Genomic DNA, 19699 nt, shown 5'->3' on the forward strand with positions numbered 1-19699 from the left:
GAAACATATTATGGTTACATAGAGGACATATGGGAACTTGACTATGGACGTGGTTTGAAGGTCCCTTTGTTTCGGTGCAAATTAGTCAATATGACACGAGGTGGGGTAACGGATGACCCGCAGTACGGAATGACAACAGTGGATCTCAACAATCTTGCGTATGCAGACGAACCATTCGTCCTAGCCAATGATATGGCGCAGGTTTTCTATGTGAAGGACATGTCTACCAAGCCGAGAAAAAGAAAAGATAAGGAAGCGAATGCATCATACGATGAGCCAAAACACCACATAGTTCTTTCAGGGAAAAGAAACATCTTGGGAGTGGATGACAAGACAGACATGTCAGAAGATATGAAAAGTTTGATGAAATTGCTCCATTCATAGTGAATATTGACCCGAGCATCCAGTTAAATGATGAAGATTTTCCATGGTTACGGCGCAAAGGGACACACACGAAGAAAAAGTTTCACACCCAAAGATCTCACTCTGGGATGTGATAGGCTTCACTATCATCACTTTCTTCTCTAGTGAGTTTCCAGACTTGTATATCTGGAAAGTGCCGCTTCGAACAAACCGGAGGGAATCTTTGTAATAGTTAGGGTACTTATGTGTTTTGGTATTTGAAACGCGAAGAAATTTTATGTGCAAACAAATTCTTTCATGCATTTACGGCAAACACTAGATGCACTTCCTCTACAAAGTTCGTCAAATAATTCGAATTTAGACTATTCAAATTTGAAAACTACTCGCACTAACAGAAAGTTTATAATTTTTTGTACCTAAATAAAAAATATTCACAAAGAAACTATATATACAGCAAAAAAACTCAGAAATAAATAAAGCAGAAAAGAAAAAAACTAAATAAAAAGCCCGCCTACTGGGCCACAACGGCCTGCATACGACTAGAAACCCCTCCTGTAGTTGCGCCAGGATGCAGGCCCGCAATGCCCAATAGGTCCACAGGGCAGAGTGGCAGAGTTAGGCCTAGAAGCCTGCTATAGAGACGAGTTCAAGAGAGCTGCTGCGCCGGGGCTTTTAAACAGGTGCGGACGCACCTCGTCTAGCGAGGTGGGACTAAACTTGCCCGCACCGCACCTGCACCGGCGCACACCTTTAGTACCAGGTGGTGGATCCAACCGGTACTAAAGGGGGGGGGGGTCTTTAGTACCGGTTGGAGCCACCACTCGGTACTAAAGGGGGTCCGCTTCCCGCCGCTTCGCCTGGCCAAAACAACCCTTTAGTACCGGGAGGTGGCTCCAATCGGTACTAAAGGTGCCTTCTATATAAGCAGCACTTACGAATTTCGCTAGTTTCGTTCTCCCTCTGCTTCTTCTCCTCTTCCCCGTCGCCGCCCGTCACCGTCCGTCGTCGTCCCCGTCACCGCCCGTCGCCGACCCGTCCCCGTTGCTGCACAGGCCTGTCGCCATCCCCTCGCCTTGCCGTCGTCGTCGCCTTCGACCTCGCCGTCACCGTCGCCTAGACCTCGCCGTCGCCGTCACCTCGACCTCGCTCGCGCTGTGAGCCCTGTTGGAAATATGCCCTAGAGGCAATAATAAAAGGATTATTATTATATTTCCTTGTTCATGATAATTGTCTTTATTCATGCTATAATTGTATTATCCGGAAATCGTAATACACGTGTGAATACATAGACCACAATACGTCCCTAGTGAGCCTCTAGTTGACTACCTCGTTGATCAACAGATAGTCATGGTTTCCTGACTATGGACATTAGATGTCGTTGATAACGGGATCACATCATTAGTAGAATGATGTGATGGACAAGACCCAATCCTAAGCATAGCACAAGATCGTGTAGTTCGTTTTGCTAGAGCTTTTCCAATGTCAAGTATCTCTTCCTTAGACCATGAGATCGTGTAGCTCCCGGATACCGTAGGAGTGCTTTGGGTGTACCAAACGTCACAACGTAAATGGGTGACTATAAAGGTGCACTACAGGTATCTCCGAAAGTGTCTGTTGGGTTGACACGGATCGAGACTGGGATTTGTCACTCCGTATTACGGAGAGGTATCACTCTCGGTAGTGCATAATCATAATGAGCTCATGACTAAGTGTCTGGTCACGGGATCATGCATTACGGTATGAGTAAAGTGACTTGCCGGTAACGAGACTGAACAAGGTATTGGGATACCGACGATCGAGTCTCGGGCAAGTAACATACCGTCTGACAAAGGGAATAGTATACGGGGTTGCTTGAATCCTCGACATCGTGATTCATCCGATGAGATTATCGAGGAGTATGTGGGAGCCAACATGGGTATCCAGATCCCGCTGTTGGTTATTGACCGGAGAGCCGTCTCGTTCATGTCTGCATGTCTTCCGAACCCGTAGGGTCTACACACTTAAGGTTCAGTGACGCTAGGGTTGTATGAATATGAGTATGCAGCAAACCGAATGTTGTTCGGAGTCCCGGATGAGATCCCGGACGTCACGAGTTGTTCCGGAATGGTCCGGAGGTAAAGAATTATATATAGGAAGTGATGTTTCGGCCATCGGGAAAGTTTCGGGGTCACCCGGTATTGTACCGGGACCACCGGAAGGGTCCCAGGGGTCCATCGGGTGGGGCCACCTATCCCGAAGGGCCCCGTGGGCTGAAGTGGGAGGGGAGCCAGCCCCTAGTGGGCTGGTGCGCCCCCCCTTCGGCCCCCCTGCGCCTAGGGTTGGAAACCCTAGGTGGGAGGGGGGCGCACCACTTGCCTTGGGGGGCACTCCACCCCCCTGGCCGCCGCCCCCTTGGGAGATTGCATCTCCCAGGGCCAGCGCCCCCCCTTGGGGGCCTATATAAAGGAGGGCAGGGGGAGGGCAGCCGCACCCCGTGTCTTGGAGCCTCCCTCCCCCTGCTACACCTCGTCCTCCTCCCGCAGCCGCTTGGCGAAGCCCTGCCGGAGTTCTGCTGCATCCACCACCACGCCATTGTGCTGCTGGATCATCATCAACCTCTCCTTCCCCCTTGCTGGATCAAGAAGGAGGAGACGTCATCCGCTCCGTACGTGTGTTGAACGCGGAGGTGCTGTCCGTTCGACACTTGGTCATCGATGATTTGAATCACGACGAGTACGACTCCATCATCACCGTTCTCTTGAACGCTTCCGCACGCGATCTACAAGTGCTATGTAGATGCAATCTCTCTCCCATGACTCATTGCTTAGATGAACTCATAGATGGATCTTGGTGAAACCATAGGAAAATTTTTATTTTCTGCATTGTTCCCCAACAAGCCCATCTCCCCGGCCCCTCTCCTCCCTCTAATCAAAGCCGCCGCACCACCGACGCCGTAGCTAGGTGCGCGCGCGCGCGCACACACACACACACACACACACACAAACACACACACACACACACTAGATTCTGTTTTTAGTTTTTTCAGTTTTTTATACAAAGGTTTTAGATGAATTAATTAATTATATTAGATTAATGTCAAATAGTATATAGAAATGTTAGAATGTTATAGAAATGTTAGTGATATAGAAATATTAAATTTTTTAGAAATGTTAGTTTTAGCTAAATGAATTAGATTAATTTTAAATTGTTAAACGATCATAGATGTTTTTTAGTTTCTTATAATTTTAGTTATAAAAATTTAGAATTTTCATATAAGAAATCACAATCCTATCATTTAAAAAATGGTACTTTTGCGGCGTATAGTATTTGTTCTCGATGATGCCCGGCCCGCATCCTCGCCGTCGACCCGTTCGCGATGATGTCCTGCTTTAGAGGACCCATGTCCAGGACTGGGCTCCGCCGGGCTGGCACTGGGAGGTGCTACCTTCAGGGGCTCGCCGCTTGGTGAGGAACCCGCCCCCGGGTCCCGTCGTCGACCCTGAGCTCCTTTGGCGCCGTTCACGTGGGCCACTTTCGGTGCGGAGGGAGCCGGCCCCACCGGAGGTGGTGCGTCGCCGTGTCAGGGAGGAGGACGAACACGTCCGTCGCTACATGGCTGCTATGGACGTTAGGTTCTCCAATACCTGGCAGGTTCTTTGGGGAGATGACCAGAGCTATGATCCTGTGATGGTTCCTTCTCTTTGGGTGTCCACCGCCGGTACCTCAGAAACCGCGAGTGGCCTAGATTATTCTGTAGTATTCGATCTTTATTAGCTAGCTAGCTAGTGATGTATTCGATATATAATATTCGAGACGATGTATTTGAGATTATATATTATTCGAGACGATGCATATTAAGATACATTATAACTGAGCACTTTTCCAGCATTGATTCTGGGCAATTTCAACCGTTTTATTAACTCTGAATCACACTTAGGCTCGCTTCGTTCGCTGCTAACCAGCGCTAGCCGTGATGGGCCGCTCCTCTGGTAACAATTTTGGGGTACTGGCGTTAAGTTGGACTGGGCCGCTACTCCTTCTGCTGATTAGCCCACCTAAATCCACTCGCCTCCCTCTCTCCCTGACCTCTCGTCTCTCTCTCACGACCTAGGCGGTTGTGTAGCCACCGTCGAACACCACCATCCATGGAACGCCGCCTCGTCTTTGCCCAGTCGCCATCCTCCTCCTTTTCACGTTTACCCTCAAGATGCAACAGGGAGGGCTCCACTCTCAGATCGATCACGGCGGTACACCACTGAGATCTGAACCAAATTTATTCCTACATCATGTGTGGATTCCTTGGTTGCACCGCCGCCAGATCCAACCTTGCTAGATCACCCGGACGGAGGTAGGGTGAGAACCTCTTGGCAACCTTAAACCGACCTGGATTCTTGTGAATCCACGATGCAAGGAGTCACTGGTTTCACAACGAGGCTGGCATGGAGATAGTCGGGAAGGATGCGTTGTCATGGTGACCACAACGAGGTTTCAGTGCATCCATGGTGAGATCCCTATAATCGCTTATGTACCATGGCGGTGATCATTTTTTTCCCGACGCCCCAATCGATCTTCTTGGCTAGATTGCCCATTGTCTCTATTCCCCCTCTTTCATGTATAATTTGGTGGTAAATTGAGATGGTGTCCCCGTTTTTTTCATGTTGCGTCGCGTCCGATGGTGCTGCTGGTCAATTAGTAGCCCAATTACTTGGGTCCTGATTCCTCGTGCCTTCTTTTGTCAGGACGCTGGGCAACTTCGCATGGGGCCAACTCCAGGCTGGGTTCATCGGCTCCACTGTGGTTGTCCGCCACCAACACACTCATTCTTGCCTAGGTCGTTCCTCTCCTTGGTGTGTAACGGACTGTTGTTCGGTTGAATACTCAGCAAGGTTAGCCCATCATTGACACCTTCTGGGTTGATTTAAAATGAGTCCGTCTATATCACATCTAGATGTGAGATAATATCTCACATCTAAATTCTGGCCCCGCCTACCACTTGCTTCTCTTATTTGTTTTTTTCTTTCTTTCATCACTGGTTGATTGTAGCGCTAATTTTTCTTTGCAAGTGACGAACTAACCAACAACTGAATCTGGCCGATTGGAACGCTACCAAAAAACTAGAATTGATGCACTAACCAACACAGAAATCGAACTGGAGACCTCAATCTTGGGAACAACGGCTTCAACCACTCCAACCATTACATGGTGCCAATTTTAATGAAACAGGAAATGTTTGAGATTAGAAGACATTTTCGAAATTAATAGAAACCTTTTTTTTTGCAAATTATGAACAATTTTGAATTGTCATATATTTTTGTACACAAACAATTTTGAAATTTTGAAAAGTATTTTTCAAATGTGAGTAAACTTTGTAATTCTGGACATTATTTAAATAAGAACAAAACTTCGCATTCAAAATATTTTATTCAAAAACAATTTTTGAAAACATGAACAATTTTTTGAAATAAACTTTATGCATTTCAAAAAAATCATGGCATGTTCTATAAATTTTGTATGCAATGGAATAATATTTGCATAATTTTTTAAAAAAGTTTAATACCATTTAGAAAAAATGATCACTAGGAATTTGAAAAAATGTTTACCATGTATTCTAAAAAATGTCGGGCTTGTATTTGAAAAAAATATTCATCATGCATTTAAAAAATGTTCAATATGTATTAAAAATGTTCCTATGTATACAAAAAAATACATTGTGTATTAAAAAAAAGTGGACATGTATTTGGCAAAAAATTACAACTATACAGGTGTACTGGGTTTGGGACGAGTTGTGTGCTGAGAGTGGACATGCAACTATGTCGGTCATGAGTTGCATGTTTGCCTTGGACATGCAACTAGGTCGGGTGACTTTACATGTTGGGTTGGACATGGAACTAGATAGGGCCGGGGCAACTTGTGTGTTGCAAAACAAAGCACAAAGCCTAGTTGTGAGTCAAATGTGTGGGCCTGCAACTGGGAGAACTACGACTTGAGTTGCGAGTTGATGATGGACTTACAATTGGAACAACTACAAACTATGAGACCAGTTGCAAGTGAAGAGTCGACTTGCAACTGGGATAAAATAAATTATGATTCCAGTTGCAAATCAAAGATGGACTTGCAACTAGGATGAAAGACAAATACACATGCCTAGTTGCGAGTCAAGGGTTGCGAGTCAAGGGTGGGCTTGCAACTGGAAGAAAACAAATTACGTGCCTAATTATAAGTCGAGGGTGTACTTTTAACTGGGACAACAACAAACTATGGGCCCAGTTGCGAGTAGAGGGTGGACTTGCAATCGGGACAAAAAAAGTTTGGAGCCCAATTGCGAGTCAAGGGTGGACTTGCAACTAGGGCAAAAAAATGGCGCGCCCTAGTTGCGAGTCGAGGGTGGACTTGCAACTAAGAGAAGTATATAAAACAATGATATGAGTTGCAAGTTAAGGGTGAACTTGCAACTGAGATGAAAAACAAAAGACTTCTCAATTGCGAGACGACGGTGGTTTGCAACTGGGACAACAACAAACTATGGGCCCGTTTGCGAGTCGAGGGTGGACTTGCAACTGGGACAAAAAAGGTCGGAGCCCAGTTGCGAGTCAAGGTTGGACTTGCAACTGGGACAAAAAAATGTTGCACCCTAGTTGCGAGTCGGGGGTGGACTTGCAACTACGACAAAACAAGTGTTGGACCCCTGTTGCAAGTCAGAGGGTGGACTTGCAACTCACACAAAAAAAGACCGGGACCTAGTTGCGAGTCAAGGCTGGACTTGCAACTAGGATAAAAAAAAGGTTGGACCGAGTTGCGGGTCAATGATAGACTTGCTACTGGGACAAAAAAGTTGACCCCAGTGAGTCGAGGTTGGACTATCAACTGGAAAAAAAACCCGAGCCCCTAGTTGTGAGTCAATGGTGGACTAGCAACTGGGACAAAAAAAGGTCGCGACACAGTTGCGAATCGAGAGTTGACTTGCAGTTGACACTAAAATAGATCCGCCTCTAGTTACGTGTGAAGGATGAATTTGCAACTCAGACAAAAAAATGTCTGGGGCCCAGTTGCGAGTCAAGACTGTGATTGCAACTGGGACACAAAAGCTCAGACCACGGTAGCAAGTCGAGGATGATCTTGCAACTAGGACAAGAACAAAAGAACATGTGTTTGGTGGTGGATAGTCAACTAACAGCAATGAAAAAAACATGAATTTTAAAAATAGAAAAGAAAAATTGAAATGAAAAAAAAACACAATTCCAGAATTAAAAAGTTTACAAATTTGAGACAAAATAAAAAAATAAAAATAAAAAAGTAAAACGAAAAGGTAAAAGGAAACAAAAAAGAAAATAAAAGATTACTCGTGGCTGCAGCCCAAGCTGAGCCAACCAACGAGGCTGTGAAAAAAAAAAGAAAGAACGGTCTGCACGCCACTACAGGGGCTCCTCACGCGAGCAACCCGGGTGGAAACAATCCTAAAAAAGACCATGTAGAAACAACACCAAAAGAAAAAAAAGTTTGCTAAAAAAGAGAAAAAAAACAAAAAAATACGAATCTTGATGTTTAAATTGTGTGGTTAGAAAGTTAGATGTGAGATATTATTTCACATCTAGATGTGAAATAGCAAATCTGATTTAAAATTAGGATAATAGGTTTCTTGATTGTTATCATGGTAACCTTTTTTTTTCTGTGAGGTGAGGATTTCACATTGGTTCTGATCAACGATTGAGACTAAGCTTAATTATGTTCCATTGAAAAAAAGATAGGTATATTTTAAATTTCCGTAATGTTTTTACATTGTGATGATGACGTTAATTGTTGCTACTCTACTTCACATACATCAATTTATTTTAAGATTCATGGCTTTGTAACGTGTTGAGAGGGAGTATAACATCATGGCCGATGTTATATATTGTAGTACTAATTTCAGTCGAGGCATGATTATATTTTTGGAGGATGTTGAACTCAACCGGTCATATTCTTATTGATTCTTTCGCATCCTCTATTTGCCGAGAGCCCATCGGCCTTGAAAACAACTACGGGTGATTTTAATCTATATGCATCCTCATGTCCGGGCAAAAATGAGAACGGAAACCTTCACCATGGAGGATTTCCCAGAGAATATAGCGGTGTTAATTACAAGGCTCTAGGAGAATTGTTCAGGGTGTGTGAGCACGAAAAATACATGGAGGCCTTCTTGATGACAACTGTGAAATCAACATAAAAGGTATATTTCATTTCTTAATTATTTATCTTGAGTTTATATTCACAAAGAGAAATACCTTTTCCATTCAAAGGTTGGATAAAAAGCAGGGGACAGAATAGGTGCTTGATTTTACTGAATCTGCAATTTATTTTTATTTTTGTGTTGTGAAGCTCCAGTACAATAAAACGTGTGTGGAAGAAAATGAAAGTTGAGGTATCATTTCATTCATATTTGCTTTGTAATACTCCTATTTAGCAGAGCAATCAGCTCAAGTATAAGCACAAAAACGCAGGATGTGCCACAACAGAAATTATTAACTAAGTGGTGGCATATAATATTTCGAGTTTTGTTCAAAATTTCTTCAAAATTTCTTTCCCCAATTTTTACTTCTAGGCTTTCAAAGTAATGGTTAATGAAAAATATACTGGAAAGGTATAACATGTAAGTAGTCCTGGTATCAATAATTATATATTTGGTCCATATCCTTTTACGACGTGAAAGCTTGAGATTTTGTAGGTAGCTTTGGTTGAGGAAGCAGACTTGCACTGACCAATTGTGTTATAAAATGTTCCGCCATATACTCCAATTCATGCGGTGTGAATTACTCTGAATATATATATGGAGTACAGATCTCTCTCTCTCTCTCTCTCTCTCTCTCTCTCTCTCTCTCTCTCTAACAAATGTTCATAATCATCCGTAAATGCTTAAATAGTACTCCCTCCGTCCAAAAATATAGTGTAAAAATTGATCTTACTTTTGGAATGGAGGGAGTAGCATATTTTAATAGGGAATTACTATAATGTTGTGCTTTTTACACATATGTGTCAATGCAAATAGAGGAGACTGGAGCATGTTGTGAGATGGTTGTCCAGCGAGGTCTAACACACACGAAGTCCACGCTAAAAATACGACGGGTAAGATGCACAAAGTAAATCGTAGAGACGTACTTTTGCAAAACATTTATCCATAAACAAACAAAAGATTGATAAGGCTCGAACAAACTTCACACTATTCCCCTGCGTACGAACTAATGTTTTGTTTAATTAAACACTAGACCCAACTTCACAGTATTCCCATGTGTGCCAGCTAATTTTTAGTTTAATTACTAAGATATTTATGTGTTAGTTCATGAAAATTTACAAACATGTATCAAATCATCATATATTTATAGAAATTCCTATCATTTTATAGAAAAGATAGAAGGGCGAGGCAACACGCTCTAGCAAGGTCTAGTTATGTACTATGATTCAGTTTTTCCTTATTGATTATATGCATGCATTGTAATTTGAATACTAAATTGTTTTATATTTCCTCTGGATTAGTTAAATAAAAGCTATAGCGGACAATACCAGCAGAGAGGGAGAAGAGGCCCCGTTCGAGATCATACGCTCCCCTCGCGGGCCAGATGAACGAAATGAAGAAGATGACGGCTCCCAATATTTGAACAATACCGGGGAGGGTGATGATATGATATTCGATTGCGACGACCGAATTGATGAAGTCATGGACGACTATTATTATGATGACGAAGAAAATATAGATCTTGAAATAACAAAGACCGGCGAGGTATATTTATATAAGCAGGCATCTGGTGATCATCACATGTTTTAAATGATTTGAAGATATATTAATGAATCGATCTTTCTTATTTCAGCCCTCCGGATCGAGCAAATCTTCTATAGGCAGAGTGCGAGGCCCGGGCAAAAAATTGAGGAGGGCATAAAGTACAACATCGATGCCATCAAAACTAATGGCGAACCACTAGTGCCTAAGAACATTGCGAACAAGTTCGTTCGTCAGTGCGAGTTCTTGTGAAGGACCAACTCCCGATCTCCCTTCAAGAATGGAAAGAACCACCAAAGAAATGTCAAGATCTTACTTTTGTCGACGACAGAGCAAAAACTCCGCTTTGGGAAAAACTCATGGAACATTTCAACCTACTAGATCATTTCACAGCTACAGATATGGAGAAAGTCAAGGACGCTGCTCTTAGAAGATGGCAATTGCATTCAACAACCACAAGAAAACAGCATGGGCCAACTACGTCAAAGGAGGAAAGAAGACTCCAGAATTCAAGGAAACACTAGAGAAGCAAAGAGAACACTAGCCCGCTTTTGTGAAATTCGAGGAATCAGAATTATCTAAGGAACGGTCCAGAAAAAACAAGGCCAATGCCGCAGAAAAGGAGCAGTTCCATAGGCTGGGGCCAGGTGGCTACGCGGTGGCAATGCCTAAGTGGGATAAGTCTGAGCAAGAGATGCAGGCTGCACAGGTCACTCCAGGTCCATGGAAAGAAAAGTTGTATTATTTTCGACCCAAGGTATAATTAATTAAGTAGTACTAACTAGCTACCATCTCTTTAATTCTAGTTTCAATACCATTAATTATCATGCTTGATTAATTATTATCTGATTAAATTCTATTCTCGTAAAGGCCCTGAAGCAGGCGCCGAGGACTGAAGTTTGTGCATACTACGTTTACGAGAACATTCGCATGATGGCATCCGAAAGAACCAAATCTGATAGACAACTATGGGTACGTTTGCCAGAACACTATATATTCACAATTTTTACATCATTATTGATATCTAGTCACATAACTAATACACATGCATATTGATCTCCTTCTTAACAGTTCAATGTGGTGCGGGAGACGCTCCTACCAAAGGAGCGCATACGAGCACTTCAAGAGGAAATAGCGGGATTTTTGCTCGACCAGGTCATAGATCCCAAAGGAGAATACTATTACCCGCTACCGCCCCTATGAACCACTCCCAATTGTCATCGTGCTCCGAAGGCACCAAGGCAAATGTCACTGGCTCTGAAGGCAACATGTAGGAGAAATTGTATATATACCTAATTGTATATATATATATATATATATATATATATATATATATATATATATATATATATATATATACATGTGTAGTATCATAAAATACCAGCAAACGAAAAAGAATTAAATGGAAAACACAAAATTAAAGAGAAAATAAATAATGAAACCAAAACCCCCCCAAAACTTTTAGTGTCGGTTGGTGTTACCAATCGGTACTAAAGGGCTCCCCGCCCCTGGCACTGGCACGTGCCACGTGTTGGCCCTTTAGCGGTGGTTCGTGCAGAACCAGTACTAAAGGGAGGGGGACCTTTACTACCCACTCTTTACTGCCGGCTACATAACCGGCACTAAAGATCCTTACGAACTGGTGCCATAGTCCAGTTCTGCACTAGTGACGCCACGCCAGGACATGGAGGCGGCAAGGTGTTTGTGGGAGGGCTCTGATGCCCCTGAACTGTTCATCGCGTACCTTCGCCTCCAGCGGATGCTGCCGTCGGTGGAGCTAGTGGAGGCGCGGGTGGCTGGCAGCAAGACCGCGCCTCGACCGCAGGCCGAGGAGGTCGTCGTCTTTGCTGAGCATTTCTCCAGTGGGTTCGGCCTCCCCGCCAGCGCGTTCTTCCATCGATTTCTTGATCACTTCGGGCTTCAGCCCCACCACCTCGGGCCCAAGTCGATTCTTCATCTGGCGGCATTCTTCGCCTTCTACGAGGACTACGCCGGACTCGAGTCGTCAATGGAAATATGAACAGGTGCTTCTCCCTCAAGCCACATACGACTTCGATGCCGGAGGGGCCGGTCATGATTGCCTGCGGGGCGGCTGTCCTGACCGTCCGGTCACCCGGGTACTTCCCCAAGCTGCCGCTACATGAGTCAATGAAAAAGTGGCAGCGGTCCTTCTTCTACGTGAAGAACGGGGACCCGACGGTTGACTATATAAACATGTCGCCGTTTGCGGACGCCGGACCGGTGGAGAGGCGGAACTGGGCCTTCGAGCTCTGTACGTAGGTCGACGGCGGAAGCCATAGCGGTCTGGTACCAGCTAGGGCAGATGATTGACGATGAGTGCCTCACCGGCACGGACCTCATCACGCCGCTGCTACTTCTTGAGGTTGCGTTGGTTTTTCCCTTCAAGAGGAAAGGGTGATGCAGCAAAGTAGACATAAGTATTTCCCTCAGTTAAGAACCAAATTATCAATCCAGTAGGAGGAACAGACAAGTCTCCAATAATTGCACCTACAGAAAAAAATACTTGCACCCAACATGATAAAGGGGTTGTCAATCCCTTCATGGTTACTTGCAAGATGAGATCTGATAGTGACAGATATAAAAGATAGGTAAAATTGCGAAATAAAATAAAAGTAAATAAATTGCAGCAAGGTATTTTTGTGTTTTTGATTTTGTAGATCTGGAAATAATATGATAAAAGATAGACCCGGGGCCATAGTTTTCACTAGAGGCTTTTCTCTTGAAAGAAAGCATACAGTGGGTAATCAAATTACCGTTGAGCAATTGATAGAAAAGCGCATAGTTACGAAGATATCTGAGACAATGATCATGTATATATGCATCACGTCCGAGACAAAATAGACAAACTCTTGCCTGCATCTACTAATATTACTCCACACATGGACCGCTATACAACAAACATCTAGTGTATTACGTTAACAAGAGCGGAGTAATGCCTTAAGCAAGATGACATGATGTAGAGATATAGATCCAATCAATATGAACAAACTCCATCTTTTTATCCTTAATGGAAACAATACAAATATGTGTCATGTCCCCTTTTGTCACTGGGATTGAGCACCACAAGATTGAACCCATTATAAAGCACCTCTCCCATTGCAAGAAAAATCAATCTAGTTGGCCAGACCAAATTAATAGATCGGAGGGAAATACTAAGCTATATAAATCATGTATAAAAGAGTTCAGAGAAGACTCTAATAATATTCATAGATAATGTGAACATAAACCCACAATTCATGGGTCTCAACGAACTCACCGCAAAAGAAGATTACATCGAATAGATCTCCAAGAACATGGAGGAGAACATTGTATTAAAGATCAAAGAGAGAGAAGAAGCCATCTAGCTACTAGCTATGGACCCGTAGGTCTGTGGTAAACTACTCAGACATCATCGAAAGGGCAGCAACACTACAGGAAACAGAGAATTTGCCATCAGCCCATTGTTTGTCGTCTGGTAGCAGACGACACAGATGGTGTTTGCCGCCCGCTTCCTAAAAGCAGACGACAAAGAAATGCCTCATGGCAAAGATAGTTTTTGCCGTCAGTCCGTTATTTGCCGTCGGCGGGCGAACTGCAAGGAGCCTAAAAAGCAGACAACAAAGGAAAGTGGACGACAAATAGCCAGATAGCAGTCGGCAAAGAATGGACCTAGGCCCTATAGGAGCGCCGTGCTGGGTAGGTCAAACGGACGTTCCATATGCCGTCAGTCCATTCTTTGTCGTCTGCTAGCCGATGGCAAAGAACCTAAAAAGCAAACAACAAAGTCTAAGCAGACGGCAAAGCTATTTAAAAAAATGAAATAACCCTTCGTCCATCTGCGCCCTCGCAGCCATTCGCTCTACCCCCCCCCCCCCCCGCCGCCGCAGCCTGTCCCCGCCTCCACTGCCGTCGACGCCCGTCCCCGCCTCCACCTCTCCCTCCCCTTCCCTCGCGCGACCCGCTCCCCCTTCCCTTGCGCAACCCCTCGCCCCTCCCCTCGTGTCACCGCCAGATCCAAGCTGCCGCTAGCCTCCATCCTTCTCTGCCCTCTCCTCCGCCCCTGCTAGAGGGGTCTACGTCGCACCGCCCCATCCCTGCTCCAGGCCGGTCCTCCACTCGCCTTTGCCCCACCATAACTCCTAGCCGTCCCGCATCTAACCGCTGTCGCCGCCCCTGGGAGAGGTAGCTGCTTTGCCCCCTCCTTCCCTTCCTCCTCCCTTCTCTTTCCCTTCTTCCCTACCCCCCTCCTTCATGCCTCACCTCGGACAGATGATGTGTGACCAGGGATGAGCCCTTGTTGCTCTACAGTCGTACAGAGAGCTACTAGTTAGATTAAAAACTGAAAAAATTGTCTTTTGCTAAGTTTTCTATTATTTTTTAATTTGCCAACTATCTATCTTTAGTACATTGCTTGTCAAGCTGAAAAAATTGTCTTGTGCTAAGTTTCCTGTTTCTTCTGTATTGTCATAAATGGATGAATTGGCTAGAAAACCAAGGCCACTAATTGTGAGAGGAGCCGGTCTTGTGGCTGGATTGTATGCTTATATGATGCCCATGTTTAGAAGATCTAGGCAATAAACAAGAGTATAACTGTGGGCAGCATGGCCGATCATGCCATGTCTAGAGAGTCAAATTTTAGATACATTTATCACTCTACCGACATAAATTGTTCAAATAAACTGAGAATGAGAAAAGCTCATTTTTTCCGTCGTGCGCTATATTTAGAGAGAGAAATTTGTTGTTGGATAGCATCCATACTTCTATCAAGGTTACACTACCTCCCCTATTTGCTCTATTTCGGTCGTCATGCCGATGCCTCTACATTTTATTTTCATGCCATGTCTCGTAACCTAGGTGTCTCTCATTCCAAAGGGTGGCATCTATAAAAATATGCATGTCCTTGCATATATATAATCGTCATCCTTTTGAATTGTCCACGTTATCCATGGACAACCCGAGTACGTGTAGATTGGGTTTGGTTTCCCGTGCTCTACTTTGGTCCGAGGCAACATTTCGTTAGCGCCACCTCGTAGTTCTCTGGGTAAACATTCTCTTGGCTTATTTCTGAGACGTGTATTAGGAGAACAGGGGGGAAGTGTTGCCAAAATTTTGCGTCGGATCTAAAGCAGAGCATGGGATAATGAACCCAATCTACACATACTCTGGTGGGATTAGGACCTATCTTTGCTTATTAGCATGTAGGACAACACTATTCTAATCCCAGGATTAGAATAACTATTTGGATCACAGAGCACCCTATATAGGAGCCGAACAGATGTTCCCGAACTAAAAAAAAGAGCCCCCTCTTCTCCCTCCACCAGCGTCCACCTTCCTGCCCCACCGCGTCCACTACCAAGCCGCGCCGCTCCCGCAACAAAACCGGCCGGCGCGCCACCTCCGACCCCGAACCTGGCCGTCGCGCCGTTTTCCCCCGGATCCGCCAGCGTGTCCACCTCCTCCCCCTAGATCCATCGGTGGCGCCACCTCCTCCCCTGGATCCACCGGCGATGCCACCTTCTCGCCTAGATCCACCGGCGGCGCCACCTACTCCCCTTGATCCGCCCGGCGCCAGCTTCCCCCCTTGTTCCACCCGCGACCCATGCCCTGGACCCCATGCCCTGCCGGACCCCCGCTCACCGCCGGACCGAGCATCCGCGTGCGTTGTGGTGCCTGTGTGGGATCCGCACAAGAAATCGCTGCCAGCATGACCTACCACTGCCGGCCCACTCCCACCCCTACACACTGCACCCCCACCAAGACCTCACGGCATCGCCACCCCCAGAAGGATCTCGCGCCGTACGCCCAGATCCCGCACCACCGCAAGTCACCAGTCCCCAGATTCGTGTTGTAATTCGAGGAGGGCTTGACTTGCAGCTCGAGGAGGACTCGGCCTGCATCAAGGTGGCATCACCCGGCAGCGATGAATAGGCAACAGGAGGTTCGTCCTTCAGTCAGAGTTCACAGGTCGAAGCGCTGCTGCCCAGCGTGGCAGATGCAGCATCAATCCTCCGTGTATGCTTCCGAGTCATGCCGGCACATGTTGATGTTTAGCTCCTCCTGGATTGCGCAGTGTGCAGGTCGAACAAAATGTTCACTGCAGGTCGAATGAAAAACTAGTGGCAGGCCGAACACAAATGCTTTTCTACAAGAACAAAAAATGTTTGTGCTACTTGCCATAGAAAAGCAAAATAAAAAGCTCAATATACTTGTTTAAAAAAAACGACCTTTGCAAAAAATGTGTGAGTTCATAAACTCTTTGTGTTGTGTTAAAACAAATGGATAATGAACAAAAAGATGGTTGAGGAGAAGTTCAGAATGTGTGTTGTGTGACATTCAAAATGTTCATTTTGAGAAAAAAAAGACAAATGTGGGAGAAGTTTATACTTCCATTCTATGACTATTTCTTACTCTTTTAAGACTTTGTAATATAAATCAACGTTGCTGGAGAAATTATGATGATTTCTTATCCTGAAGAAGTTGAGTTTTGTGAATAAAAAGATGAAGATGTACAAATTTTTCTATTGTTTTTTCATCTGTGTACGACCCCTCCCATTTGGTATGAGTAAATATGGAGATGCACACAAGCATTGTGTTCTAATTTTTGAAATTGTGTATACACTAGTTGTTTGTTATATGACTATCCAAATTTATTTATTTATTTCTCTAATTGTGGAAGTTCAAATTTTGAAAATAGAGAAGGTCGAATAAAAACTCGTATTTTCAATTTCCACAAACACAATTTATAAAAAAGGGGTTTTCATCATTAAAATAACCTAGAAGTTCAACTTTTTTTCGCTACTATAAAATGAAGAAGTTCAAATTAAAATAAAAGGAACAACAAAAAAGTTTCTTAAAAAAATTCCCGTTTCTTACAAAAATAGAAGTTCAAACTAAAATAACAAAACATTTCAATGTTTCTTAAAACATATAGGATTTTACCTATTTTAAAAACATAGGTATCCGTCGTTATTAAAGATTCAACCATGAAGTTCAAATTGAAACAATAATCAAATTTAATGTTTATTTAAAAATCAAAAACAATTCTTTACTCAAACTTAAAAGATGTGAAGTTGAAATCAAAATAACACAGAAGTTCAAATTATAATAAACCCTTGGATTTAGAAGCTCGATGAACAAAAACAAAAAGAAATTCCATTTTGGGCATTTCCCCCCAATACTAAAGATTAAAACCAACAACTTCAATTTTTAAAAATAGAGTAGTTTGAATGTATATAAAAAACACAGGTTTTCTCATTACTAGAGAATAAAACCAAGAAGTTCAATAGAAAAAAGCAGATCAGTTTGATATTTATTTGAAAAATCAAATTTTCCTAGTTATTAAAGAATAAAAAAAATAAGTTCAATTCGAAAATAACGAAGAAGTTCGATGTTTCTAACAAAATTCCAATCATCACGTTTATAAAAATACACAAAAGAAGTTCAAATAAAAAAGTTAGTGTGATTCAATGTCTATAAAAACTCAGATATTTTCCGTTAGTAAAAGCGAAATAGAGAGAAGTTAAAATGGATAATAGCCAGAAGTTCATGTACTGCTTCTTCTGTGTTTTATATAAGAAAAAAGGAAAAAAGGTGAAGTTCAAATTTTGTTTGCTGCACGTTCAAGTGCTCGGTGCGAGAAAGTTAAAAAATTCTTGTGAGAGAGGTTGAACAAAAATACGGGACAAAAGTTCAAGGTGAAAACAACGAGAAGTTCAACTAGTGCAAGGAATGCATTTCAGGTGAGAATAAAAAGTATAGAAAAAGAAAAGCTTAAAAGGTTTGTTGAAAGAAGTTCAATTGCTCTGTCCGGGGAAGTTCAAAAATTCTTGCGAGAGAGGTTCACCTTGTATTTCCATGTTCAAAAGCACAAAAAAGAATTTTTTTGCGTTATAAAATAATTCTGTCAATCTACAAAGAAGTTCAGTTATTATTTGGGAGTATTTTCATTTCAAAAAGAAAAAAATCAAAGTATAAAAATGGAAAAAGTTCATGTACTAAATGGTATGTGTTTAATATGAGAAAAATGAATTAAAAGGAAAATACTAAAACATTTGTTGTTATAAGTTCAAGGCCTCGGTCGGAGAAAGTTAAAAAATTTATTGTGAGAGAGGTGTGTACAAAAGGAATATCATTTGTGCAAAATGAAAATACGTCACAGAAGTTCAACGTGAAAACAACATGAAGTTCACCTACTACACTGAATGAATTTTAGATGAAAAACTTTTACAATCATCGCGAGTATGAAAAAATTATCAACACAGAAAAGTTGCGTGTTTACATAAGCTTTCCATCGGTATATCACTTGCTCAATTCCGGTGAGTGGATGGAGAGATACGAGCGAAAAAAGCACGCGAAAAACAAAGTGAAGTTCAAGCAGAACTGCCACAGAAGTTCAATTCTTCACGCGGTGCATTTTCAAAGAATCTGTTTCACGATAGAGGCACAACGAATGATCTCGCCATTTTCGAAATTACTTGAAAATGGCTGGGAATCAGAGAAAACCATCAACATGAAAACCATCCGATAAAGTTTATAGAAAATACGGCGAAAATACATTTTTAGCCATTTTCAAATCTGACTTAAAACCGCAAGGAATTGGGAGAAACGATTTATACAATTTTTTTTGCATTTCCTCAAGCTTTCCAAGGCCATATCATTTGCTGCATTCGGACGTACGGTTTAAAAATTAGTTCGAAAATATGAACTCGGTGGTACTTGTATTGTTTTCTGAATTACTTTTTAACCGTTGCAAATTAGAAAAAACTTTTAACATGAAAAAGTAGCGCATTTTCATCAGCTTTCCAACGCCATATCATTTCCCTCAATTGGATTAGCCATTTAGAAATGGCATCGAAAATACAAACTCGGCTGTTCGGTTTCAAATTTTTTACGTTTTTTCCAAATTACTCTTTAGCCATAAGGAATTAGAGAAAATTTTCAACATGTGGAAGGAGCTGTTTGGCAGCATCTTTGCAACACCATATTATTTGCCTCATTCCGATAAACGGTTTAGAAATGCGATCGAAAATATGATTCACTTTTTTGTGTGAAGAAAAAAGGTTTTCAAAACTGCTCTTAAACCGCTTACATTTTCACAAAAATTTAAGTTGGATCATGATACTGGCGTCCATAGCTTTCCAATGGTATATCGCAAGCCCAGTTTGGGAAATGTTGGCGGAAGTTCAACCTAGTTTAGAAGGAAGTTCAGGTCGAACAACTCGGGCAGTAAAATTGCAACAGAGGCATGTTTCATCACGACCCGAGAGCAAATCCGCCAACGAGCGAGATTTATATTTAAAACGGCCATTTAGTCGCTAGAAATAGTTTGCAGATTACACTTACATCACATAGAACACGACTAACCAGAAAAATTCGCGCGGGGAGACACGGTTGCGAAGATAGCCCGAAGGTCGGGTTCGTACAGAGGGAAGTTCAGGCATGTAACTCAAGAAGTTTTGGTTATGATCAGAATATTGTTCTGATATCGTGATCAGAATAATGTTTATATATGTATATATATGCACGTCATTCTTTGAACCAAGTGTGCTGCAGTACTCACACGAGTGAACTTCTCGTCGGGAAAAACTGCACGCGTTATTTTTTGGGTAT

General features: G+C 42.9%; 1 protein-coding gene and 1 long non-coding RNA gene across 2 annotated transcripts; both read left to right on the forward strand.

Annotated features, from left to right (window-relative positions):
- Positions 1-4421: 4421 nt before the first annotated feature.
- LOC123113139 (uncharacterized) lies at positions 4422-5228 on the forward strand. The gene is made up of 2 exons (XR_006455941.1): positions 4422-4844; positions 5082-5228. It is a non-coding gene; the product is annotated as an uncharacterized lncRNA (long non-coding RNA).
- Positions 5229-10337: 5109 nt separating this feature from the next.
- On the forward strand, positions 10338-11302 carry LOC123113138 (uncharacterized). Its single transcript, XM_044534292.1, has 3 exons — positions 10338-10847; positions 10961-11062; positions 11162-11302. The coding sequence occupies exons 1-3, from the start codon at positions 10755-10757 to the stop codon at positions 11291-11293; spliced, it is 327 nt and encodes a 108-aa protein (XP_044390227.1). The 5' UTR covers positions 10338-10754; the 3' UTR covers positions 11294-11302.
- Positions 11303-19699: the final 8397 nt, after the last annotated feature.

This window comes from Triticum aestivum, chromosome 5B, assembly GCF_018294505.1.
Source record: "Triticum aestivum cultivar Chinese Spring chromosome 5B, IWGSC CS RefSeq v2.1, whole genome shotgun sequence".
Classification (NCBI taxonomy): Eukaryota; Viridiplantae; Streptophyta; class Magnoliopsida; order Poales; family Poaceae; genus Triticum; species Triticum aestivum.

Excerpts from the sequence above, each read along its gene's own strand:
- LOC123113138 (XM_044534292.1), top strand. The coding sequence starts at position 10,755 with ATGCCTAAGTGGGATAAGTCTGAGCAAGAGATGCAGGCTGCACAGGTC. Across the intron at positions 10,848-10,960 it reads TGTATTATTTTCGACCCAAG|GCCCTGAAGCAGGCGCCGAG; the intron begins GTATAATTAATT and ends ATTCTCGTAAAG. Across the intron at positions 11,063-11,161 it reads AATCTGATAGACAACTATGG|TTCAATGTGGTGCGGGAGAC; the intron begins GTACGTTTGCCA and ends CCTTCTTAACAG.